This window comes from Monodelphis domestica, chromosome 6, assembly GCF_027887165.1.
Source record: "Monodelphis domestica isolate mMonDom1 chromosome 6, mMonDom1.pri, whole genome shotgun sequence".
Taxonomy (NCBI): Eukaryota; Metazoa; Chordata; class Mammalia; order Didelphimorphia; family Didelphidae; genus Monodelphis; species Monodelphis domestica.
The window spans coordinates 211837187-211859574 of NC_077232.1; the positions used below are offsets into that span (position 1 = coordinate 211837187).

General features: G+C 36.2%; 1 protein-coding gene across 8 annotated transcripts in view; it reads right to left on the reverse strand.

Moving 5' to 3' along the window:
- LOC100031005 (kynurenine/alpha-aminoadipate aminotransferase, mitochondrial-like) overlaps positions 1-22388 on the reverse strand; it is a 59208-nt gene that overhangs the window by 23056 nt on the left and 13764 nt on the right. For all 8 annotated transcript variants that reach the window (XR_008912960.1, XR_008912959.1, XR_008912961.1 and 5 more), the window contains 4 exons: positions 17233-17365; positions 11772-11846; positions 9886-10095; positions 8690-8755 (listed from right to left, as the gene is read on the reverse strand). Coding sequence is in view for 5 of the 8 variants with exons in the window: in XM_056802905.1 (XP_056658883.1) it covers positions 8690-8755; positions 9886-10095; positions 11772-11846; positions 17233-17365 (484 nt within the window). In the remaining 3 variants the exon portion in view is untranslated. The remainder of the gene's footprint in view (positions 1-8689; positions 8756-9885; positions 10096-11771; positions 11847-17232; positions 17366-22388) is intronic.

Genomic DNA, 22388 nt, shown 5'->3' on the forward strand with positions numbered 1-22388 from the left:
TAGCTCTGCCATTAACCTTGTGTGACTTTCCAACTACCTCTTCTATTGCAGTAGAGATATCAAAATCAAAGTCCCTGAAGTATGGAGATAAGCATATAATTTATGAGTCTGTGCCATTGTTCAAATTAGCTCCTGTTGTTTATGAAATACAGGCTTACATTTAAGAGCTCCAGGTTCCTTGGGGGACTCTACTTTGACATGGCAATAAAGGGCAGTGACATTTGGAGCTCATGAATAAGCACGCTGAAAATCCATTTTTCTATTGTCAGCCTTCAGGCCACAGCATTGGCCACAGTGTAATACTTAAGAAAATATGAACCATAGAATACAATTTGGTATTCATATAAAAAATATCAACTCTGGTCCACTCTGTCAGATCAAAATTTATGGAAAACAAAAAGACCTGGCTAGAACTCATGTTCAGTAGCTCATGTTGCTTCATATTTTGTAGGTAAACAAGAACCCTATAATAAGTAAAATGCTAACATAATAAGTAAAAATGCTAACGATTTTGGGACAGAGATAATATTATTCAAATATCAGATAAAGAACACTTCCAGGTTGTGTGACCCTGGGCAATTCATCTTAAATTTCTGTTTAGTTTCTTTATCAGTTATTATCTACTTTTTAGGGGCATTAAGAAAGTATTCTGTAAACTTTATAAAAATATTCTCTGAAAAGGATTGGGTTGCAATGAACATGAGTAAAAGCACCACTCATGCCAAAGATATCAAAGATCCATTCATTTCTTTCCATAAATTTTCCACAAAAGCTTTATTTATTCACTGGAATAGAAATCTTTCGGGTCTGTCATTCTTCATGTTATTCCTTATTTTTGAGAAACAGACACACACATATCTTTGACGAGGTTTCTTACGCAACTTTTTGCACTTAAGTCATCTATGGTAACATTCTGTGGACTAATTAAATGCTCACCAATTAGTGAATTCTTGCATATTGATTCATAAAATTCTGTTATTTACCATTTATGAAAAAAGTTTATTTTAATTTGAACAAGATATCATTTTCAAAACTTGGTACTTAATTTAAATTTATTTATTTAAGTAGTTATAATCAATGTGTATTTTTTTCTGTTTTTTTTCATTTTGCATCATTTCATATATCTTCCCACATTTCTTTAAAATTGTTCACATTCTTCATTCTTGGTAGGTGTATGGTGATATGATGAGTTGTTTTAAATCTGCATTTCTCTGATTAGCAGCAATTTTGATTACTTTTTCATGTGCTTGTCAAAATTTTTCATCCTCAATTGGAAAACATGTGCAATTTGAATTGGTATTTTCCATCATATGATTTCTTTCTTTCTGGTGCCTTGGAAGATTCTTACTGTGGTTTTGAAGATCTAAAGACTGAGCTCTACATTTCTAGAGGACCTAAATTTGGAATTCCTTTGTCAGTATCTTGTGGATTCTTGAGTTTGCATCTTGCCCTGTTATCAACACTACTGGAAATTTTTTTTTCTTTGGTTTCCTGAGATTATCTATTTAGGCTATAAATAAATAGCTTCAAATATTTCTGGGAGGTCAAGAAGTCTCATATTGTTTAATGAATTTTGTTTCTCAGCTCTCTCTAGCCTTAATTTCAAATCTTCTTTTCTTCTGATATTGATGTTATTATTAGTTCTGCCCACTCTATAGTTCTGTATGTTATTTGAACAATTCTGTTATTAGATAATCTATCTTTTAATTAGAATTTTCCTCAGAAGGTTCCACATAGTTCAGCCTCATATTTACCTTTTTTGTTTTCCCTTATTTTCCCTTTTGATTCATATTAAACTTATTAACCATTTTGAAAGTTTATCTAAAAGATCAAACTTCACTTCTGAGAAGTTTTGTTGTTATTGCTATAGTCTGTCTTTTGTCCTTTTCTTGTCCTTGTTTTCTTTTACCCCATAAAATGTATTTTTTTCCCTAATAAATTCTTCAGTCATTCTCTTTTTGTGTGTGTGGTGATGATCCCTGCCACCCCAAGAGTTCTCTCCTTTTTTCTCTATTTTTTGGTTGGTCTTTCATCTTATTTGGTTCAGTTGTTGATGAAGGGGACCTGGGCTCATTCATAACCATGCACTTTGCCATCTTACCATTGTGTCAATTTTCAAAGCACAATGTCTCAAGTCATTCCCATTGGAAAATACCAGCAAGATTTTATCATTGTCATATTTATTTTTGGTAGGGAATGACTTATTTTATTTTATTTAGTCAATTTAGAACATTATTCCTTGGTTACAATAATCATATTCTATCCCTCCCTCCCCTTTTCCCACTCTCCCTGTAGCTGATGCACAATTCCATTGGGTATTACATGTGTCCTTGATCAGAACCTATTTCTATGTTGTTGATGTTTGCACTAGGATGTTCATTTAGAGTCTATATCCCCAGTCATATACCCTCAAACCATGTAATTGAGCAGGTGTTTTTCTTCTGTGTTTCTGCTTCCATAGTATTTACTGATTATAGATAATGTTCTTTCTCATAGATCCCTCCAAGTTGTTCAGGATCACTGAATTGCCACTAATGGAGAAGTCCATTACATTCGATTGTACCACAGTGTATCAGTCTCTGTGTACAGTGTTCTCCTGGTTCTGTTCCTTTTGCTCTGCATCAATTCCTGGAGGTCATTCCAGTTCACATGGAATTCCTCCAGTTTATTATTTCTTTGAGTACAATAGTATTCCATCACCAATATATACCATAATTTGTTCAGTCATTCCCCGATTGAAGGGCATCCCCTCATTTTCCAGTTTTTTGCCACCACAAAGAGCGCAGCTATGAATATTCTTATATAAGTCTTTTTTCCTTATTATCTCTTTGGGGTATAAACCCAGCAGTGCTATGGCTGGGTCAAAGGGCAGATAGTCTTTTAGCACCCTTTGGGCATAGTTACAAATTGCCCTCCAGAATGGTTGGATCCATTCACAATTCCACCTGCAATGCATTAATGTCCCAACTTTGCCACATCCCCTCCAGCATTCATTACTTTCCTTTGCTGGCATGTTAATCAATCTGCTAGGTATGAAGTGATACCTCAGAGTTGTTTTGATTTGCATCTCTCTGATTATAAGAGATTTAGAACACTTTTTCATGTGCTTATTAATTGGTTTTGATTTCTTTAACTGAAAATTGTCTATTCATGTCCCTTGACCATTTATCAGTTGGAGAATGGCTTGATTTTTTGTACAATTGATTTATTTCTTTGTAAATTTGAGTAATTTGATCTTTGTCAGAGGTTTTTGTTATGAAGATTGTTTCCCATTTTGTTACTTCCCTTCTAATTTTGGTTGCATTGGTTTTGTTTGTACAGATCCTTTTTAATTTGATGTAATCAAAATTATTTATTTTACATTTTATGATCTTTTCTAACTCTTGCTTGGTTTTAAAATATTTCCTTTCCCAAAGATCTGACATGTATACTATTCTGTGTTCACCTAATTTATTTATAGTTTCCTTCTTTATGATCAGGTCATTCATTCATTCTGAGTTTATCTTGGTGTAGGGTGTGAGGTGTTGATCCAAACCTAATCTTTCCCACACTATCTTCCAATTTTCTCAGAAGTTTTTATCAAATAGTGGATTTTTGTCCCCAAAACTGGGGTCTTTGGGTTTGTCATAGACTGTCTTGTTGAGGTCATTTATGCCAAGTCTATTCCACTGATCTTCCTTTCTGTCTCTTAGCTAGTACCAAAATGTTTTGATGACCACTGTTTTGTAATATATTTTGAGATCTGGGACTGCAAGGCCACCTTCCTTTGTATTTTTTTTTCATTATTTCCCTGGATATCCTTGATTCTTTGTTCTTCAAAATGAACTTTGTTATGGTTTTCTCTAATTCAGTAAAAAAGTTTTTGGAAGTTGAATGGGTATGGCACTAAATAGATAAATAAGTTTGGGTAGGATGGTCATTTTTATTATGTTAGCTTGTCCCACCCATGAGCAATCAATGTTTTTCCAATTGTTTAGATCTAGTTTTAATTGTGTGGAGATTGTTTTGTAGTTGTGTTCATATAGTTCCTGTGTTTGTCTCGGCAGATAGATTCCTAAGTATTTTATATTGTCTCAGGTGACTTTAATGCAGTTTCTCTTTCTAATTCTTGCTGCTGAACTGGGTTGGAGATATATAGAAATGCTGATGACTTATGTGGGTTTATTTTGTATCCTGCAACTTTGCTAAAGTTGTTGATTATTTCAACTAGCTTTTTGGTTGATTCTCTAGGATTCTTTAAGTAAGTCATCATATCATCCGCAAAGAGTGACAGCTTGGTCTCCTCACTGCCAATTTTAATACCTTCAATTTCTTTTTCTTCTCTATTTGCTACTGCTAGTGTTTCTAGTACAATATTAAATAGTAAAGGTGATAATGGACATCCTTGTTTTATTCCTGATCTTATTGGGAAGGCTTCGAGTTTATCCCCATTGCAGATGATGTTTGCTGATGGTTTTAGATATTTATACTGTTTATTATTTTTAGGAAAGGTCCTTCTATTCCTATATTTTCTAGTGTTTTCAGTAGGAATGGGTGTTGTATTTTATCAAAGGCTTTTTCTGTATCTATTGAGATAATCATGTGATTTTTGTCAGTTTGCTTGTTAATATGGTCAATTATGTGGATGGTTTCCCTAATATTGAACCATCCTTGTATTCCTGGTATGAACTCTACCTGATCATAGTGGATAACCCTTGTGATAACTTGCTCGAGTCTTTTTCCTTGTATCCTATTTAAGATTTTTGAGTCTATATTCATTAGGGAGATTGGCCTATAGTTTTCTTTCTCTGTTTTTGATCTGCCTGGCTTTGGGATCAGTACCATATTTCTGACATAAAAAGAATTTGGTAGAACCCCTTCTTGGCTTATTCTGTCAAATAGTTTGTATAATATTGGGATTAGTTGTTCTTTGAATGTTTGATAGAATTCATTTGTGAATCCATCTGGACCTGGGGATTTTTTTCTTAGGGAGTTCTTTGATGGCTTGTTCAATTTCTTTTTCTGATATGGGGTTGTTTAGGTAATTAATTTCTTCCTCTTTTAGTCTAGACAATTGATATTTTTGTAAGTATTCATCCATATCACCTAGATTGCCATATTTGTTGCCATATAATTGGGCATAGTAGTTTTTAATGATTGTCTTAATTTCCTCTTCATTAGAGGTGGAGTCTCCCTTTTCATCTTGGATACTGTCAATTTGGTTTTTTTCTTTCCTTTTTTTAATTAGACTGACTAGTATTTTGTCTATTTTATTTGTTTTTTCAAAGTACCTGCTTCTAGTCTTATTTATTTATTTATTTGTTTGTTTGTTTATTTATTAATCTATTAATTAATTAATTAATTTGTTTGTTTGTTTGTTTGTTTATTCATTCATTTATTTATTTATTTATTTGTTTATTTATTTATTTATTTATTTATTTATTTATTTATTTATTCATTTATTTATTTATTTATTTTTTAAAACCCTTACCTTCCGTCTTGGAGTCAATACTGTGTATTGGCTCCAAGGCAGAAGAGTGGTAAGGGCTAGGCAATGGGGGTCAAGTGACTTGCCCAGGGTCACACAGCTGGGAAGTGTCTGAGGCCAGATTTGAACCTAGGACCTTCCATCTCTAGGCCTGGCTCTCAATCCACTGAGCTACCCAGCTGCCCCCTAGTCTTATTTATTAAATCAATAGTTCTTTGACTTTCAATTATATTGATTTCACCTTTGATTTTTAGGATCTCTAATTTAGTCTTCATCTGAGGATTCTTAATTTGTTCACTTTCTAGTTTTTTAATTTCCATGCCCAATTCATTGACCGCTGCCCTTCTTAATTTGTTTATATATGAACTCAAGGATATAAATTTCCCGCTCAGTACTGCTTTGGCTGCATCCCATAGGTTTTGAAAGGATGTCTCACCATTGTCGTTTTCTTCAATGAAGTTATTGATTGTTTCTACGATTTGTTCTTTAACTAGTCAATTTTGGAGAATCATATTGTTTAATTTCCAATTAATTTTTGATTTATCTCTCCATGTACCCTTACTAATTATTATTTTCATTGCATTGTGGTCTGAGAAGGTTGCATTTATTATTTCTGTCCTTTTTCACTTGTTTGCAATGTTTTTGTGTCCTAATATATGGTCAATTTTTGTGAATGTACCATGTGCTGAAAAGAAGGTGTATTCCTTTTTGTCCCTATTTATTTTTCTCCATATATCTATTAACTCTAATTTTTCTAAGATTTCATTTACATCTCTTACCTCTTTCTTATTTATTTTTTTTATTTGATTTATTTATATATGATAGTGGTAAGTTCAGATCTCCCACTAGCATATTTTTACTATCCATATCCCCCTTTAACTCTACTAGTTTCTCCTTTAGAAATTTGGATGTTATACCATTTGGTGCATACATGTTGATTACTGATATTTCCTCATTGTCTATACTTCCTTTTATCAGGATGTAGTTACCTTCCCTATCCCTTTTAATCAGATCTATTTTTACTTTGGCTTTCTCAGATATCATGGTTGCAACTTTTGCCTTCTTTTTATCAGTAGAGGCCCAATAAGTTTTGCTTCAACCTTTAATTCTAACCTCATGAGTGTCTACCCACTTCAAGTGTGTTTCTTGTAGACAACATAAGATAGGATTTTGGTTTCTAATCCGTTGTCCTATTTGTTTTCATTTTATGGGTGAGTTCATCCCGTTCATGTTTAAAGTTATGATTGCCACTTGTGCATTCCCCAGCATTTTGATATCCTCTACTAGTTCTGTCCTTTCTTTTTTTGCTATATCCTTTTAAACCAGCGGTTTACTTTTAATCAATCTCTCTAATACCCTCCCTTAATACGCTTCCCTTTCTGGCCCCTCCCTTTTTGTTCCCTTCTTGTTTTCTTAGGGTCTGTTAAGTTCCCTTCCCCCTCTCATTCCCTCCCTTTTTGAACTCCCTGTCCTCCTAACCCCCCCTTAGTTTTCTCTATGAATGCCCATACTTTCCCCTGGAAGTATATAGTCAATTTTGATGGATAGGTGATCCTTGGTTAAAGACCCAATTCTCTTGCTTTTCTGAATATCATATTCCAAGCTTTGTGGTCCTTTAGTGTGGAAGCTGCCAGATCTTGTGTAATCCTGATTGGTGTTCCTTGATATCTGAATTGTCTATTTTTGGCTTCTTGTAAAATTTTCTCCTTAGCTTGGAAGCTCTTGAATTTGGCAATTACATTCCTGGGAGTTTTCTTTTGAGGATTTAGGGTAGAGGGTGTTCTATGAACTCGTTCAATGTCTATTTTTCCCCCTTTTTCAAGAATGTCAGGGTAGTTTTCTTGGATAATTTCTTGTAGTATGATATCAATACTTATGTTTATTTCTGGGTTTTCAGGTAGACCAATGATTCTTAAATTGTCTCTTCATGATCTGTTTTCCTGATCTGTCACCTTGTCAGTGAGATAGTTTATGTTTTCTTCTATTTTGTCAGTCTTTTGACTTTGCATTTTTAATTACTGCTGTTTTGCAAGATCTTTGGCTTCCAATTGCTGAATTCTGTTTTTTAAGTACTGGTTTTCTGCTATAATCTTTTCACTTTTCTTTTCGGTTTGGTCTATCCTGCTTTTTGTGGCTTCCAGTTATTTCTCCAGTTGGGAGTTTTTGTCCTTTAAACTGTTATTTTCATTTTGAACTATTTCCCACTTTTCTTGCCAAAAGGCTTCCATCTTTTTTATAAGGTCCAATTTAAATTCTTTAAGAGCTTGTGGACAATTTCAATTTTTTTGGGAAGGTTTTGGTGTATTTATTTGTATTTCCTCTTCTATTTCCTCTGTAGCCTGAGTTTTTCTTCTGTAAAAATTATCCAGGGTCAACCCCTTCTTCTTGTTTTTTTTTTTTTTTGTGTTGGGAAGTTGTTGTTCCTGGGTAGTATTTGCCATCACTGTGGTTGTTTTTCCTTCCCTTTCCAGTCAGAAATCTGAGTGAGATGGGCAGGCTCTCTGTGTATGGAGCTAAGGAGCAAGGATTTTGCCTAAGATGAGTTCTTGAATCTCTGTAGGTTCTGCTGTTTGCTGACTCCCCGCGAGTGCCCACAGTCTGCACTCTTCAGTTTGCTGGGGTTTCAGATCTAGCTGCTCTCAGGGGTACATCTTTGGTGGTCCTAGTCTGCTGCCAAGGACCTAGAGGTGCCCCTTGCTCACTCACTGATTCTAGAGCACGCTGGCTCTGACTCTGGCTCTGGCTCCATAGGTGGGGTGGGGGAAGGTAGATCATCTAGCGTTTTGGTGGGAGCTTTTTCATCCCCTTTTAGTGTGGAAATGTCCAAATCTCACGTACCTTCAATGCTGTGCTCTACTGTAGAGTCCCTTCGTTCATATGAATTTGTTTTTTTTTGGTCTTTTGAGGTAGTCTATATCAGTAGGTGCTGAGGAGAGGAAGAGTCCTGCGTCCAGACTGACGCCATGTTTACCGGGAAGTCTCCATTGCCATATTTTTTAACAGATGACAAAACTAGAATTCTGAGGAATTAAGTTATTTGACCAAGGTCACATTGCTAATAAGGGGTTGAGCTGACTATTACTAGTACTTGGATTTCCTGACTCAGACCAGTGTTCTTTCTACTAAATTACTGGTTTTAGGAGCTTGATGGCTGCCTGCAAACAATGAATCTAAGTTCCAGAAGTAGTTTTGACTATAAAATAAGCAAACATGATATCTTACCTTGTTGAATTGGAGAAAATAGTATGGATCATCTTCTATGATGAGAAAATCATATTTTCTTGCCATCTAAAAATATTAAAGTAATATAATAATAATATAATTAATTCTCAGGAATTATTTGGTAGTTAAAGTCAATTTAGCAACTCAATTTATTATATCTATATCTATCCTATAAAGTATGAAAAACTCCTAATAAGATTCTTTTTTCAAATGGAAAAATAACATCAGTAAAAGGGCATTCTCTTTTAAAATCTCTCTTGAACCTATGGAGCTGGAGACTATTCCAGTTCAACAGTCATTCAGTCATCAGTTCAATAAGCTTACTTTTTTGCAGACAGTGGGCTAAGTGCTAGGAATACAAAGAAAGGCAAAAAAAAAATCCTGCCCTTAAGGAGCTCACAACCTAATGGGTGATTTTTTTACTTTTTTTCCCCTTTAGTTTAATTTATTTACATTTTTACTTCTCATTAACTCTTTAAAAGTGTGCAGTGAAAAACCAGGAAGAATCAATGAATACCTAAGATTAATTCACAAAGTATAGTCCTGGTTTAGAAAGCTATAGGTTGAACTTCTGTACTTACATGGAGAAGTAAGCTATATGTAGTAGAGATCTGAAGTTTCATGTATAATCATCTTTTTCTCTTCTAGGATATATAGGGAAATGTTCATTTTGAGGGGGTTGTTTATAAAGAATAAAATAAATAGGCAACCCCCCCAAAGTACATGTCATTCCTGTTTTTTAATAGAGATAATTCTCAATGACATGAGAGTCCATAGTAGTTAGGAGAGGAAGAAGGTTAAAAACATAAACTACAACATATTACAAAGCAAACTTGGAGGTAATTATTAATGAATGACCTCATAAGTATTCACCTCAGGCACAGATCATATTCCTGTGGATAAAAATTATCCCCAGAAAATAGAAAGGGAAAATAAAACCTCATAAATATTCAACTGTAGAGATGTACTATGTTTAAACTAATTATTAGCTGCTTTGTTTGTAGCTAGTTTATGGACCTAGAAATAAGTGAGCAGATGGTGGTTCTATAGCCTGTGTGAGTCAGGGGCAGGAAGTGAGCCCAGGTCTTTTCCATTCTAGAGCCGGCCTGCTCTTCACCACACCATACTGTTCTTAGAAGCTCATAGTGAACAGGCCCAGGAAGAGAGGCACCAGGGGTGAGGGTCTCTGGGAATACCTCGTAGATTTCTTTTTTGCGTTCATATGGTAAGGACGTTCCTGTAGGGTTGCTGCCATTTGGAACTGTGTAAAGGAACTTGGGGGTCTGCCTGTTAGGTTTCTGGGCCTCCTCGGGTCTCCACCTGGAAAGTGCTGCTCGGAGAGAATCTGGAATCAGGCCGTCCTGGTCGCTGCGCAGGCCGATGATGTTGCACCCCAAGGGCCTCAGCTGTGGAGAAAATATGAAGGGAGGAGACATCCTTGTTTAACAGTGCCAGTGGCCACGTGGCTCTGTGTGGTGCCTGTGGGTTTGCTGCTCATGCCCGGGACATTCATGCTCCTGTAGTTGGACCAGGCCAAGGCACTTATCTTCTTGGGCCTCAGCTCTCACTATGGGAGCTAGGAGAGGAAGAAGCTGGAGGGGCCAGCCCAGGCCTCTTCTTTCTCTGTTGCCTCCTTTCCAATAAACTGTTTTGGACATAGTAGGCTCTCAGTGAACACTGTTAATGATCCATTATAAAGCACAATGAATTGTACAAAATGCTTCATCTGCTAATACTAATGACTCCCATTAAAAGGTGCTTTATGTCTTGGTGAGGTACTTTATTACCTCGATGAGGTCAGTAGCAGAATTGATATCCCTCTTCCTCAGATTCTCTATTTCTCTGAGAAACAAAGAAATTCAGTAACTTGTCCAAAGGCACATGGTGAGTAAATGATGAAGACCTTAAAGTCTGGACTTTCCCTTACCTTCCTGGAATCAATACTGTATATTGGTTCTGAGGAACAAGAGTGGTAAGGATTAGGCAATGGAGGTTAAATGACTTGCCCAGAGTCACACAGCTAGGAACTGTCTGAGGCAAAATTTGAATCCAGAACCTTCCATCTCTGGGCCTGACTCTCCATCCACAGAGCCACCCAGCTTCCTCCCAACCCTGTACTTCTAACATCAATTCCAATGTTCTTTCTCCTAGGCCATATTGCTTTGTTGATTAGTTAATTATTTGCAAGGATGACTGTAGTTTTATAGATATCTTACAGAATCCAATAAATGAAAGGACATCAGTTTAGGTTCTAGGAGATCATAGATCATGTTAAATGTTTCTTTTAGTAGTAAAATGGAAAATTATACACTAAAGGTCAACCATTCATGCTTTATTTGGAATGGCAGAAATCTTACGGCCATAGATCAGACCTACCATGGTTAGGCAGTCCTAATTAGTTTATACTAATTGTTAAAGGGAGGGGAGTTTGGGGATGTAAAGGGATAGATTGTATTGGGCCAGTAGTAGTAGGCTGACTGTGGGTTGAAAAGTAAATTTCTGACTTTTAACAATAGCAATCAAATTTATATAGTGCTTTATAGCTTTGAATAAATGGTTTCCTTATAATTGTGTGGACTTGTAACAGCTACTTTTTTCAGATGCTTTTTTCAATTTTTATGTTGTTCTATATACATGTTCAAAGTAGATATTCAAAAACCTTAGTTTTTTTCAAATTTTAGTATTCAGGCTTACTGATATTGGGGGGAATTTTTTAAGTTTTGTTTTTGTTGCAGTGATCAGAGAAAAGCTCCCTAAAATAATTCTGCCTTAACTATCACAGTTTGTAAAGTGCTTTTTCAGTGGCTTTATCACATTCTCATAACCCTATGAGTATTCAGGACAAGTATTATTATCCTCAATTTAGAGATGAAGAAGTTAAAACTCAGAGAGGTTTCATGACTTGTCCAAAGTCATATAGATTAGTATAGATATGTCTACAACTAGAAGTTAGGTCATCTGATTTCTAATTCATTATACTCAACTGATTCTATACTGAAGATGTAGGTCCAAGGACATATAGGAAACTGAATTTTATAAACTTATAAGGGAAGAAAGTGTAGTTGTTAACACACATACTCACAGCTGCAAGGGTTCCTGGGTAAGCAGGTGTATCCAAGAGGATGTTATCTCCAGGGTTAATGAGCATCTCAAATACCTAACAAAACAGGTATCATTTAGCTTATGATTATGTGTCTTCTAAATTTCCAGGTAATTTATGGTACAAGAAATAATTTACTCTATGGAGAATAACCAAATTTTGAAAAAAAAACCTTTATGTTCTGTCTTAGAATCAGTATTATGGTTCTAGTGCAGAAGAGTGGTAAGGGCTAGGCAATGGGAGTTAAGTAACTTGCCAAAGGTCACAAAAATGGGAAGTATCTGAGGTCAGATTTGAACCTGGGATATCCCATTTCTAGGACTGGCTCTCAATACACTAAGCCACCCAGCTACCCAAAGAATAACCAAATTTTATACCTTAAGTCCCAACCAAGAAGAGGGAATCTTTTTTTTTTTAATTAAGAGTTATTGGCTTATAGAAAAAAAAGTTCAGTTGAAGACTGTAAAAGTAAAAAGACCAAAGGCAAAGACAGTTAGAGAGACAGACTTGAGCAATAGTACCTTCTTGGCTGTGCTAGTACATTCCTGCTAATTAGCTAAATCTCATCACGGTCTTGAAACTGCAGAAAAGGAGATTCTACTGCTTTTTAGATGTCTCATGGGGTAGATGAAAATAAGTATGTACTCCATTAAGTCTTCAGTGTGGCTTTTCGGTTAATTGTCTCCAAAGACTTGACATTCCATCACATAACTCTGGTCACCAATCAAATGAATGTTAAGTATAAGAAACATCAGAAAAGTGAGCTCAAGGGAAGTTAAAATCCTTATAGCCATTTAAAAATTCCTTTGTCATACTATAATAATGGAAATGGAATAAAGTCGGGTCATGAGATCATGGAAGCCACTGAGAGAATGCATCTCATTGTAGTAACTTGATATTTTGGCAAATACAAGTCTTTTGTTTTTATATTTATTTAATCTTTCTCATTTTTTTTAGAGTACATGTTGACTAATCATTCTCCTGCTAGCTGAGATATATTTCCCATCTACTTTGTGCTTCATTTCTAAATGATCTTATTCTGAAAGGGCTGAGTCTGGATACTCTAGGAGCCATGATCCATCTTAGGTCATCCCTAGGCTGTATATTGTGAAGATTGGATTTAGCTATCTCCTGATTGTAACAGTGAAGATACTTAGCTCTTCCTTTATTGTGAAGATTAAATTGTAATCCCCTGATTGTAACAATGAAGGTACTTAGCTTTTCCTTTATTGGGAAGATTGAATTGTAATTAATAATCTATTTTTAGATTTTAATCTCCAAAAGATAACTCAGTATTGTAAGTAGATCTACCCATTTTAACTACAAAAAGATGTACTAACCAAAAAAGGTGTTAAGTAACCCGAAACATATAATTTAACCAAAAAAGGTGTGAACTAAAGAGTGGGCAGTCCTGGAGAAAAGTGTCTGCTGTGATTGGTAGATGTGAAATTTTGGGGAGGTGACACAAGAGAAAAAGATCTTTAAAAGAGGATCAGAGGCCAGAAGAAGATATATTCGATATTTGATTCGAGGAGATCGAAGAGCTCTCTGACTAGGAAGAGAGAGATTGGAAGACAGACACGTGAGGAGCAAGTGGAAGACAGATACCCAGACTTCTTTCCTTTCCATTTAGATAGTCATCGTTTGTGAGTGAAAGACTGACTTAGTGACCCTGCTGAGAAAGGCCCATCGTCTTGAGACTCTTTTCCCTGATTAGGACCTTAGTATTTCTACCTGGCTCAGAGGAAGCTGGAGTTTCCTCTCTTCTCTCTTCCTTAATATCTTCCCTCTATTGTAAATAAACTACCATAAATTCCATTTACTTTAGTCATTCGTTTTGGTATTTAGAAAATTAAATCCCTGGTGACCACCTATATAAATATTCAGAGTCCAAACACAAAAAATATTTTAACAGTTGGAAGGCTCTGGGCCCTTATGTGAGTCATACCACAAAAATCCTTTCCCAATGCTTTTACCATGTTGAGGAAGTAACTATGGGCTCTCAGAGGCTCTGCCAGTTGAAGACAAGTCTGGAAGATTGTACCAAATTGGAAAGGCTTCCAATGTGGTCACTGTGACAAATCAAGTTTGCTGTGCTGGAAACAGCCAAGTTAAGTGTGAAGAAGCAGAACAATGCTAGACTGAGCACTAAGGGATGAATAAATTGGCTTTTGCAACCCATGAGAGAGACAAATCCACAAAAGAACCTTGAGGGAGGGTCCATGTGGGCAGGGATGGTCCTGGAGTGATAGAGAGGGGGATCATAGAGTGACAAGAATTATATGGGTTTTAGATGAACTAGACACATTGATTTAACTGTTACTATTTTAAAAGTGAGATTTTATCCAGTGAGCAAAGAATTGATAAGGAAACTAACTTAACTCAACACTGATATTCTTGTAAATAAAATCAGAAAACATAAATAAGATGCAGGGGAATGGAACAATATTTGCTTACAAATAAAAGTGCAATGTAAGTAAAAGACATAGGAGCATGACATCATGTACCCAAAGGCAACAAGAAGTTTCACTCAGTACTGGTTTTCTTTTGGTCATCATTATCTTTTCTTGAAATGTTTATGAAAAGTCTAAGCCCTAAGATAATTGCAGTTTAAGTCAAGATCTACTGTAAATAATGAAGAAATAGAGAAATTCTATGAAAAGATTGATTCGGTCCTCTAACCTAGATCCTTCTATTTGCCATTATATACTTAGATACTGTATAAATGGAGATTTTTGAACCCCAGACTTCAATCCCCAGAAGTCCTTGATATTTCTCAGAATTCCCTATAATTTCACCTGAGTCTCCATGTAGGTGAGATCATAATTGGTATTTAACTGACAGTAATGCCTACTACGCGCTCTACTCTTTTCTGCCATTGCAATGATGTAGTAAGTTTAGTGGTAAGCTAAGCGTGAGAATTTTGAATGGGCTAATCAGCCATGGGCACATGGTTTTTATTTTGTATCCTTGATTTCTAATAATCCTTCATAAACCTCATAAAAATATAATATTTTTATTATTAGAGAGACATAATTTAATTTTGACAGTTCTCAGAGATTTGAAAGTACAGGTGAGTATACAATGTGAGTATAGGAGTATGATGAACAACTATGTTGAAAAATATGGTTTGAAATTAAAAATCGAGCCAGATGTTTTCTAATAATTTAGAAGGGTCACATTTGTAAAACACAAACAATTTATTTAAGAAGAGAGTCAGAATATAAGACTTTACTCTTCTTATTTGTGGATTTAAAAAAAATATCCAGAACAAAATATACCCTAAAAGTTGTTCTCTTATTAGTTGTCTCATGTGAAAGGAAATTCTTGGTTCTCCTTGACTATTCTGAGTTTGCATTTGTGAAAAGGAAATCCTTTGTTCTCTTTGCCTAGTTGGAATTAACACTTTGGAATAACAATAACTTAAATACCCTTACTTAGTACCTCTCTAGGCTGAAGACAGGATTAACTTTTTTTGTCTATTTTTGAATTAATCAACGAAAGTGAATACATCCATACTTAACCTGAAAGTAAGGGAAGTTCACAAACTCTTACTCCTAGGAGGTGAGAAGCCAGCAAGATACTTGGAAGAGCTCTACCCTTTTTTCTAATTCAAACAGTCAGAAACTTTTGAATCATTTTAAGGATTCACACACTCAGAAATGTGTGAATCCAAAGGTGTGAATCCTAGGAGGAGAGTTGCTTCAGAGGATTAGAAGTGTGACAATTTTGGAAACTCTGGCCCCTGTGAAGAGGGGCGGGGATAGAAAACCACCATAAAAGCCACAAAATACTTCAGCTGGGAGGCTGGTGAAGTTGAGTCTTGTGGAGAGTGTCTCTTAGAGATAGTCTTTGAGGAAACCTCATTGAAGACTGCAGCGTGGATCCTGACTTCAACTTAGACTCTGACTCCTGGACTACTTGGTTGGGTGAATGAAGAGGCTGACTCCCTTCCTAGTTTCCTAAGAGACTAGCTTCCATTTTGGAGGAGGACATTTGATTACTACCAGCCCTCCTGGCTGAGGTAGTAGTATAGGTATTTTCTCTAACCTCTTTCTCATTTCTCTACTTTTTTGTTTCCCCCTAATTTTGGTAAAGAAACTGTGTCCAACCATTAAATTTAACCTTTACACTCATATGCTATTTGTTAAGATTTGAGATTCTTTGATAAATATAACAAAGATATAACTCTGATTAATGACCTTTTGACTATAAAAATCAAATAAGTTATGAAGCAGGGAGATATATATTTCAAAATGTTCATTGTTGTTACGAAAAATGCCCTCTGCATAGCATGAGAGGGATTCCTACAGATAATGAGGTTTTCTAGAGCTTCAGTTTGTGAATAACATTGTGCTGATTCCTTAAAGACTCTGAATACTATAGGGGCTCCTCTGTGAGATGAACCACAACTACTCAAAAGAAATGATCTAGGAAGTAACATTAAGAAGAACTAAGTGAATGAAGAATGCATGTTGCCCAAAGTATGACAAGAAGTTGGATGAGTAGCCCTTGAATTACTTTACAGTAGAAATATCATTGGAAATACCAAGTGCAAAGATAGATCAAGAATCAGGCCTAGAAGGAGGGTGGGCTTGGCTGTATTTGGAAAACTGTAGCACTTTCATGGACACTATAAGCTCCAACTACTCAAAACTGACAGTGACCCAAAGGGTGATGGTTATACATTTGGTGGGGATCCGCCAAACTATAGCAAATTACTGTTGAAGATTTAGTAGCATAAAAGATAAACCATGTATGACTAGAAAAGGAGATGGAGGAATCATAAAATAAATGAAGAAGGAGCAGATGGACAGATGGGAAATATGGCACTAATAATCTTTTTGTCATGGACCCCTTTGGCAGATTAGTAAAGCCTATGAACTATTCCTCAGATGAATATTTTTAATTGCATAAAATAAAATGCATATGATTTCAAAGGAAACCAATTATGTTGAAATATAATTATCAGGATATTTTACAAATAAGTTCCCTGACTACTGCGTTAAGAATCCATGACCTAGAGGAAGGGCTTCAGTACTACAGTTAGAAGATTTTGGAAGATTTATGGAAGGCCACAGCCAAGAAGCAGGCAGAAGCAGGAGGTATGGGAAGGTTTGTGATTTGTCACTGTCAGTGACTTAAGGATATACTGAAGCAATATTTAATTGGTAATGATAATATTTTAATAAAATTTTCATTCTGTACATTGATAGGAGAAAGCAAGATGTAGGGAATCACTCCAAAAGTTAGTTCTGTTTTGCTTGGGTTAGACAGTCAGCATCCCCCCCCCCCCAATATGTGATTCCCCAGTCTTCAGCTCAACTGGTCACTAAAGTGGCACCAACTAGAATCCAGAAAACAAGATGATCCACCAAGAGGGGCATGTGTTTCCAAACATATTCAATTCTACCTGTAGGATCTATTTTCCTTTCACTCTTACTTTACAAAGGCCTTCTTGGCTCCCAGTGGTGACGCATATCTCCATTTGTCCTTGGTCAGGACTGAACTCTGCAGTGAGGGGTTTGTGGAGGTTATTCTGAAACTTTTTCAGCCAGGACAACAACTCTGGAATCCTAAAACACAAATTAAATTTCAATATTTGTTCTTCCTTGGTGCATAATTCATTCTATATTATACAGAGGAAGGCCTATACAGGTTACCTTGGAATTGCTTTGGGGCTCTTTGCAGGAAAAAAAAAATTTCAATTCAACTCAACAAACAATTGTTAATCATCTACAAGGAAGGGCACAGAGAGGCCAAAGATAAAAAGAGAAGAGTTGCTGACTTGATTTCAAGGAATTTATATTATGCTGGGAGAATATAACATTATTCATTTTGCCACTGGAAACATAGGGTTATAGATTAGAGACATAGGATTATTAGAAACTGGAAAGAACCTTAGTGGCTCTCTAGTCCAACCCCCTCATCTTAAAGATGAGGAAAATGAGGCTCCTGGAGGGCAACTTTTCCAAGGTTATAATACGTAGTGTCAATGGTAGAATGCAAACCTAACCTTTCTGACTCCAAATCCATAGGTATAAAAGTAAATTTAAAAAAATATAAAATTTATTCTGTAATTTCAAGAGAGGGAGTATACTAATGATTAGGGGGATCAAAAAAGGTCTCATGTAAAAGGTGATTCCTGAGCCATGTTTTGGAGGAAGCTAGGGATTCCACAAGGCAAAGAGGTGAGGGAGCACATTTCAGTCTATAAAATGGAATTCAGAAGCTGCAATGTTAGTGTGTGGGGCAAATCAATTTGACTGTACTGAAGAGTGGGGAGAGAGGAGTAATAGAAATAAGAATGAAAAGGGAGGTGGGAACTGAATTGTGGAAGAAGAGTTTTAAAAAAGAAAAAAAAACCCACCCTTAACTTTTGTCTTAGAATTGATAAAATGCACCATTCTGGAGGGCAATTTGGAACTATGCCCAAAGGGCGACAAAAAAATATCTACCCTTTGACCCAGCCATAGCACTGCTGGGTCTGTACCCCAAAGAGATAATGGACACAAAGACTTGTACAAAAATATTCATAGCTGCGCTCTTTGTGGTGGCCAAAAACTGGAAAACGAGGGGATGCCCATCAATTGGGGAATGGCTGAACAAACTGTGGTATATGTTGGTGATGGAATACTATTGTGCTAAAAGGAATAATAAAGTGGAGGAGTTCCATGGAGACTGGAACAACCTCCAGGAAGTGATGCAGAGCGAGAGGAGCAGAACCAGGAGAACATTGTACACAGAGACTAATACACTGTGGTATAATCGAACGTAATGGACTTCTCCATTAGTGGCGGTGTAATGTCCCTGAACAACTTGCAGGGATCCAGGAGAAAAAAACACCATTCATAAGCAAAGGATAAACTATGGGAGTGGAAACACCGAGAAAAAGCAACTGCCTGAATACAGAGGTTGAGGGGACATGACAGAGGAGAGACTCTAAATGAACACTCTAATGCAAATACCATCAACAAAGCAATGGGTTCAAATCAAGAAAACATCTAATGCCCAGTGGACTTACGCGTCGGCTATGGGGGGTGGGGGGGAGGAAAAGAAAATGATCTATGTCTTTAACGAATAATGCTTGGAAATGATCAAATAAAATATATTAAAAAAAAAAGAATTGATAAAATGCATTGGTTTCAAGACAGAAGAAAGGTAAGGGCTAGGCAATGGGGATTAAATGACTTGTCTAGGGTTATATGGGTAGTTACTGTCTGAGGCCAAATTTGAACCCAAGACTTCTCATCTCCAGGTCTGGTACTCTATCTACTGTGCTATACAGTGGCTCCCCACTCCCCCCAATTGCATTTTAGTCAAGACCAAGAAGATATTCTTTATTACAATGGACTGCTCCATTCTGCTCCATTATGTTGTTATTCTTTGTTGCACTTTGTGACAATTTATATAAATCTTCTGTGTGTTTTGGCAAGTTGATCCCCAGATATTTTATATTTGGAATGAAATTTCCCTTTCTATTTTTGTTTCTTGAGTTGTTATTATTGTATAGAAATGCTGTTGATTTTTGATGGTTTATTTTGTAGCTTGCAACTTTGCTGAAGTTATTGTCTCGATTAATATCTTTTGCTGATTCCCTCGGATTTTACAAGTAAACTATCATATCATCAGCAATAAGGATGGTTTTTATCTTCTATTTGTCTTCCTGCCTTTAATTTCTTTCTTGTCTTATTGTTGTTGCTAAGATTTCCAGAACTATATCAAATAGCAGTAGGGAGAGTGGGCATCCTTGCTTCACCTATATTAGGAAAGATATTTAATGGTTTACCCATTTCTTATGATACTTGCTTTTGGTTTTAGAGAGATGCTTTTTAAGAATATTTTTTAAAAGTCCCTCTGGGACTCTACTATGTAAGGTTTTTTAGTTTTAAGAAATGCTATACTTTGTCAAAGTCTTATTCTGCATCTATTAAGATGGTCGTGTGGTTTGTGATGGTTTTAGTTTATGATATGATTAATTATATTTACCATTTTCCTAATATTGACCCATTTTAAGTGTCACTGGCATAAATCCTACTTAGTTATAATGAAAGATATCTTGAACAAATCACTGTACTCTGACAGAAAAGGGTTTAAAATTTCTGAGTCAATATTCATTAATGATATTAGCTTATAGTTTTCTTCCTGTGTTTAATATATTTGATTCACAAAAAGGACTTTGTTAGGGTGATTCTTCTCAGTTTTTGAGAATGGTTGTATAGTATTGATAGTACTTGTTCTTTAAAAATGTTAGAGAATTCTCTAGTGAATCCATCAATAGTGGGAGTCTTTTTCTTTAGTAATTCCTTATAGCTAAATCTTGCTCAGGGTAAAAAAGCTAGAAAGTGGCCAAGGCAGGATTTGAATTTAGGTCTTTCTGACTCCAGGTCTAACACTGTAACTACTGTGTACTGTCTATGTGTCGCTCTGTAGCAATATCCCTTCCTGTCAAATTACTATGAACCTGTGGGAGACCTTGGATTGTAGGACAGCTGTGTTAAAATGTAAATATGAGGTTTTGAGTGTGCAGATGTTGCAAGGGAGAGAATAAGACTATGACACTGCCCAGGACAATATATATAGGCTGAATGACTTCCTTTATGCCCGGTGTAGGTGAGTTGGCATTGTCTAGGCAGGGGGTTGTGATGGTTCCTGAGAGATGGTTGGGAGCTCTGGGCCACCTGAGTAGGTTGATGATGCTAGGGAGGGTGTGGTGGAATTGTGATGAAAAAGGACTCCTCAAGATGACCTCTGAGTTCAGGGGGAAAAAAAAAAAACCCTGGGAAGAATCCCAAAAGGGATGGAGCTGGAGATTGGAAAGAGTAGAGAATACAAGAGGAATTGCAACCCAGAATGCCTGGAAGAAACTGGTTAATGCCTTTAACTCTGTGCCATGTTAACTGAGCAATGGGAGACTGCACTTGTTTCCTACTCTGTCTAGTTTGTAGCACAAGAGTCTTTCAGATTTTAGTAAAAATATCTGTGAATTCTCCTCTCTTTTGCAGAGGTGGGGGATTCTGATTATAGAATATTGCATTTGGTGTCCAACTTTTCCAGTATGTTGTCTGTTTTAATAAATTACGTTTTTTAAAAATTTAGATTTTTGTTATAAGAGATAGTTCTCAAGGAGGAAGCAAGATATCCTGGAAAATGTCAATGATGTAAAAAACAAGTAATTTTCAAAATGACTGCAAATTTGAACAGACTGTGCAGGTACAGGATACTCTGGACATTCAGGACAGTGGGAGTAAAGGAAATCCAGGAATACCAGGGGCAAGATCTTTGAAGAAGCTTCTCCTTGCCATTAAGCTCCCTCAACTTTAATTAGGAGCAAGGGCAGCAAAAGTTTCCCAAGAGCTAGAGTGGCAAACCTCAGTTAGTTAAGAGGTCTTTTTGTTTCAGAGTGTGCTGAGAATTCTTCACTGCAGCATATGCAATGACAACTTCATCTATGAATTCCAAATCTGAAGCGTTGCCAAGGCAACAGGTTCACACAGGGTGGTGAGGAAATGCCGTTTGAAAATTGTTGTTCAGTTGTGTCTGACCTGTTGTGACCCTGTGGATCAGAGCATGCTAATACTGTCCATGGGATTTCCTTAGTCAAGATACTTAGAGTGGTTTGCTATTTCCTTCTCTAGGACACTAAGGCAAATAGAGGTTAAGTGGCTTGCCCTGGGTCACACAGCTAATAAGTGTCAGGGGCTACATTTGAACTCGGGTCTTCCTGACTCCAGGCAGACTCAGCACTCTATCTACTGAGCCATCTAGCTTTATCAAAGGAATAGTCAACAATTTATCATTATAAATCGTTGCCTAGAGCAGAGGTGTCCAAACATGGGCTAAGTTGCAGGTCCAGTACTCTAGACTGTAGCCCAAATCAGATTAAAATGTAATTAGGAAATATTTTACAAAATAAATAAAAATATACTAGAACATAGATGTGGGTTTCTAAGTCAATATGTGCCTGCAGGGATCCTTCTGTATAGTTTAATGGCTCTTAGTTTCTATTTGAATTTGACACCATTGGCTTTAGAATGATGATAGGATGATTGATTTTTCCAAAGTCATTTAGCTCTGTATGTCAGTGGTGGGATTCCTGGGTTCAAGGCCAGTTCTCTATTCAATAAATTCCATTCCCACTTCATTCAAGCTTAGAGTGGGAACTATTTCTCAAAAACCCAATGAGATAATATTTGTAAAGTGCTCTGAAAGCATTATGTAAATGCCAGTTATTATTAATATTGTCATTAGTATTTTATTCTCAGGCTTTAAGGTCAGGCAGAAAATTCTGGCCTAGTCAATCAAACCACATTTAAGCCCTAAATAAATTCATTTTCTAGGGGCATGCTGAAAATGGGGTATTATGGGCAAAGACTGCATGTTCTTAATGTTGAAGGAAGCAAGGATAGGTCTAACATTCAAATTTTACAAAGGCACATGAATAATTCTGCAGAACACTCTGAATTCCATTTTGGAGTCTCTGCCAGCACAGAAAAAAAAAATACAACAGTTAATTATTAGAGAATTCTTGTAAAATAAATCAAGAAAGGATCTCAAAATCAATTGGTCATCGTTTGGTCAAATTGAAACTTTTGGGCT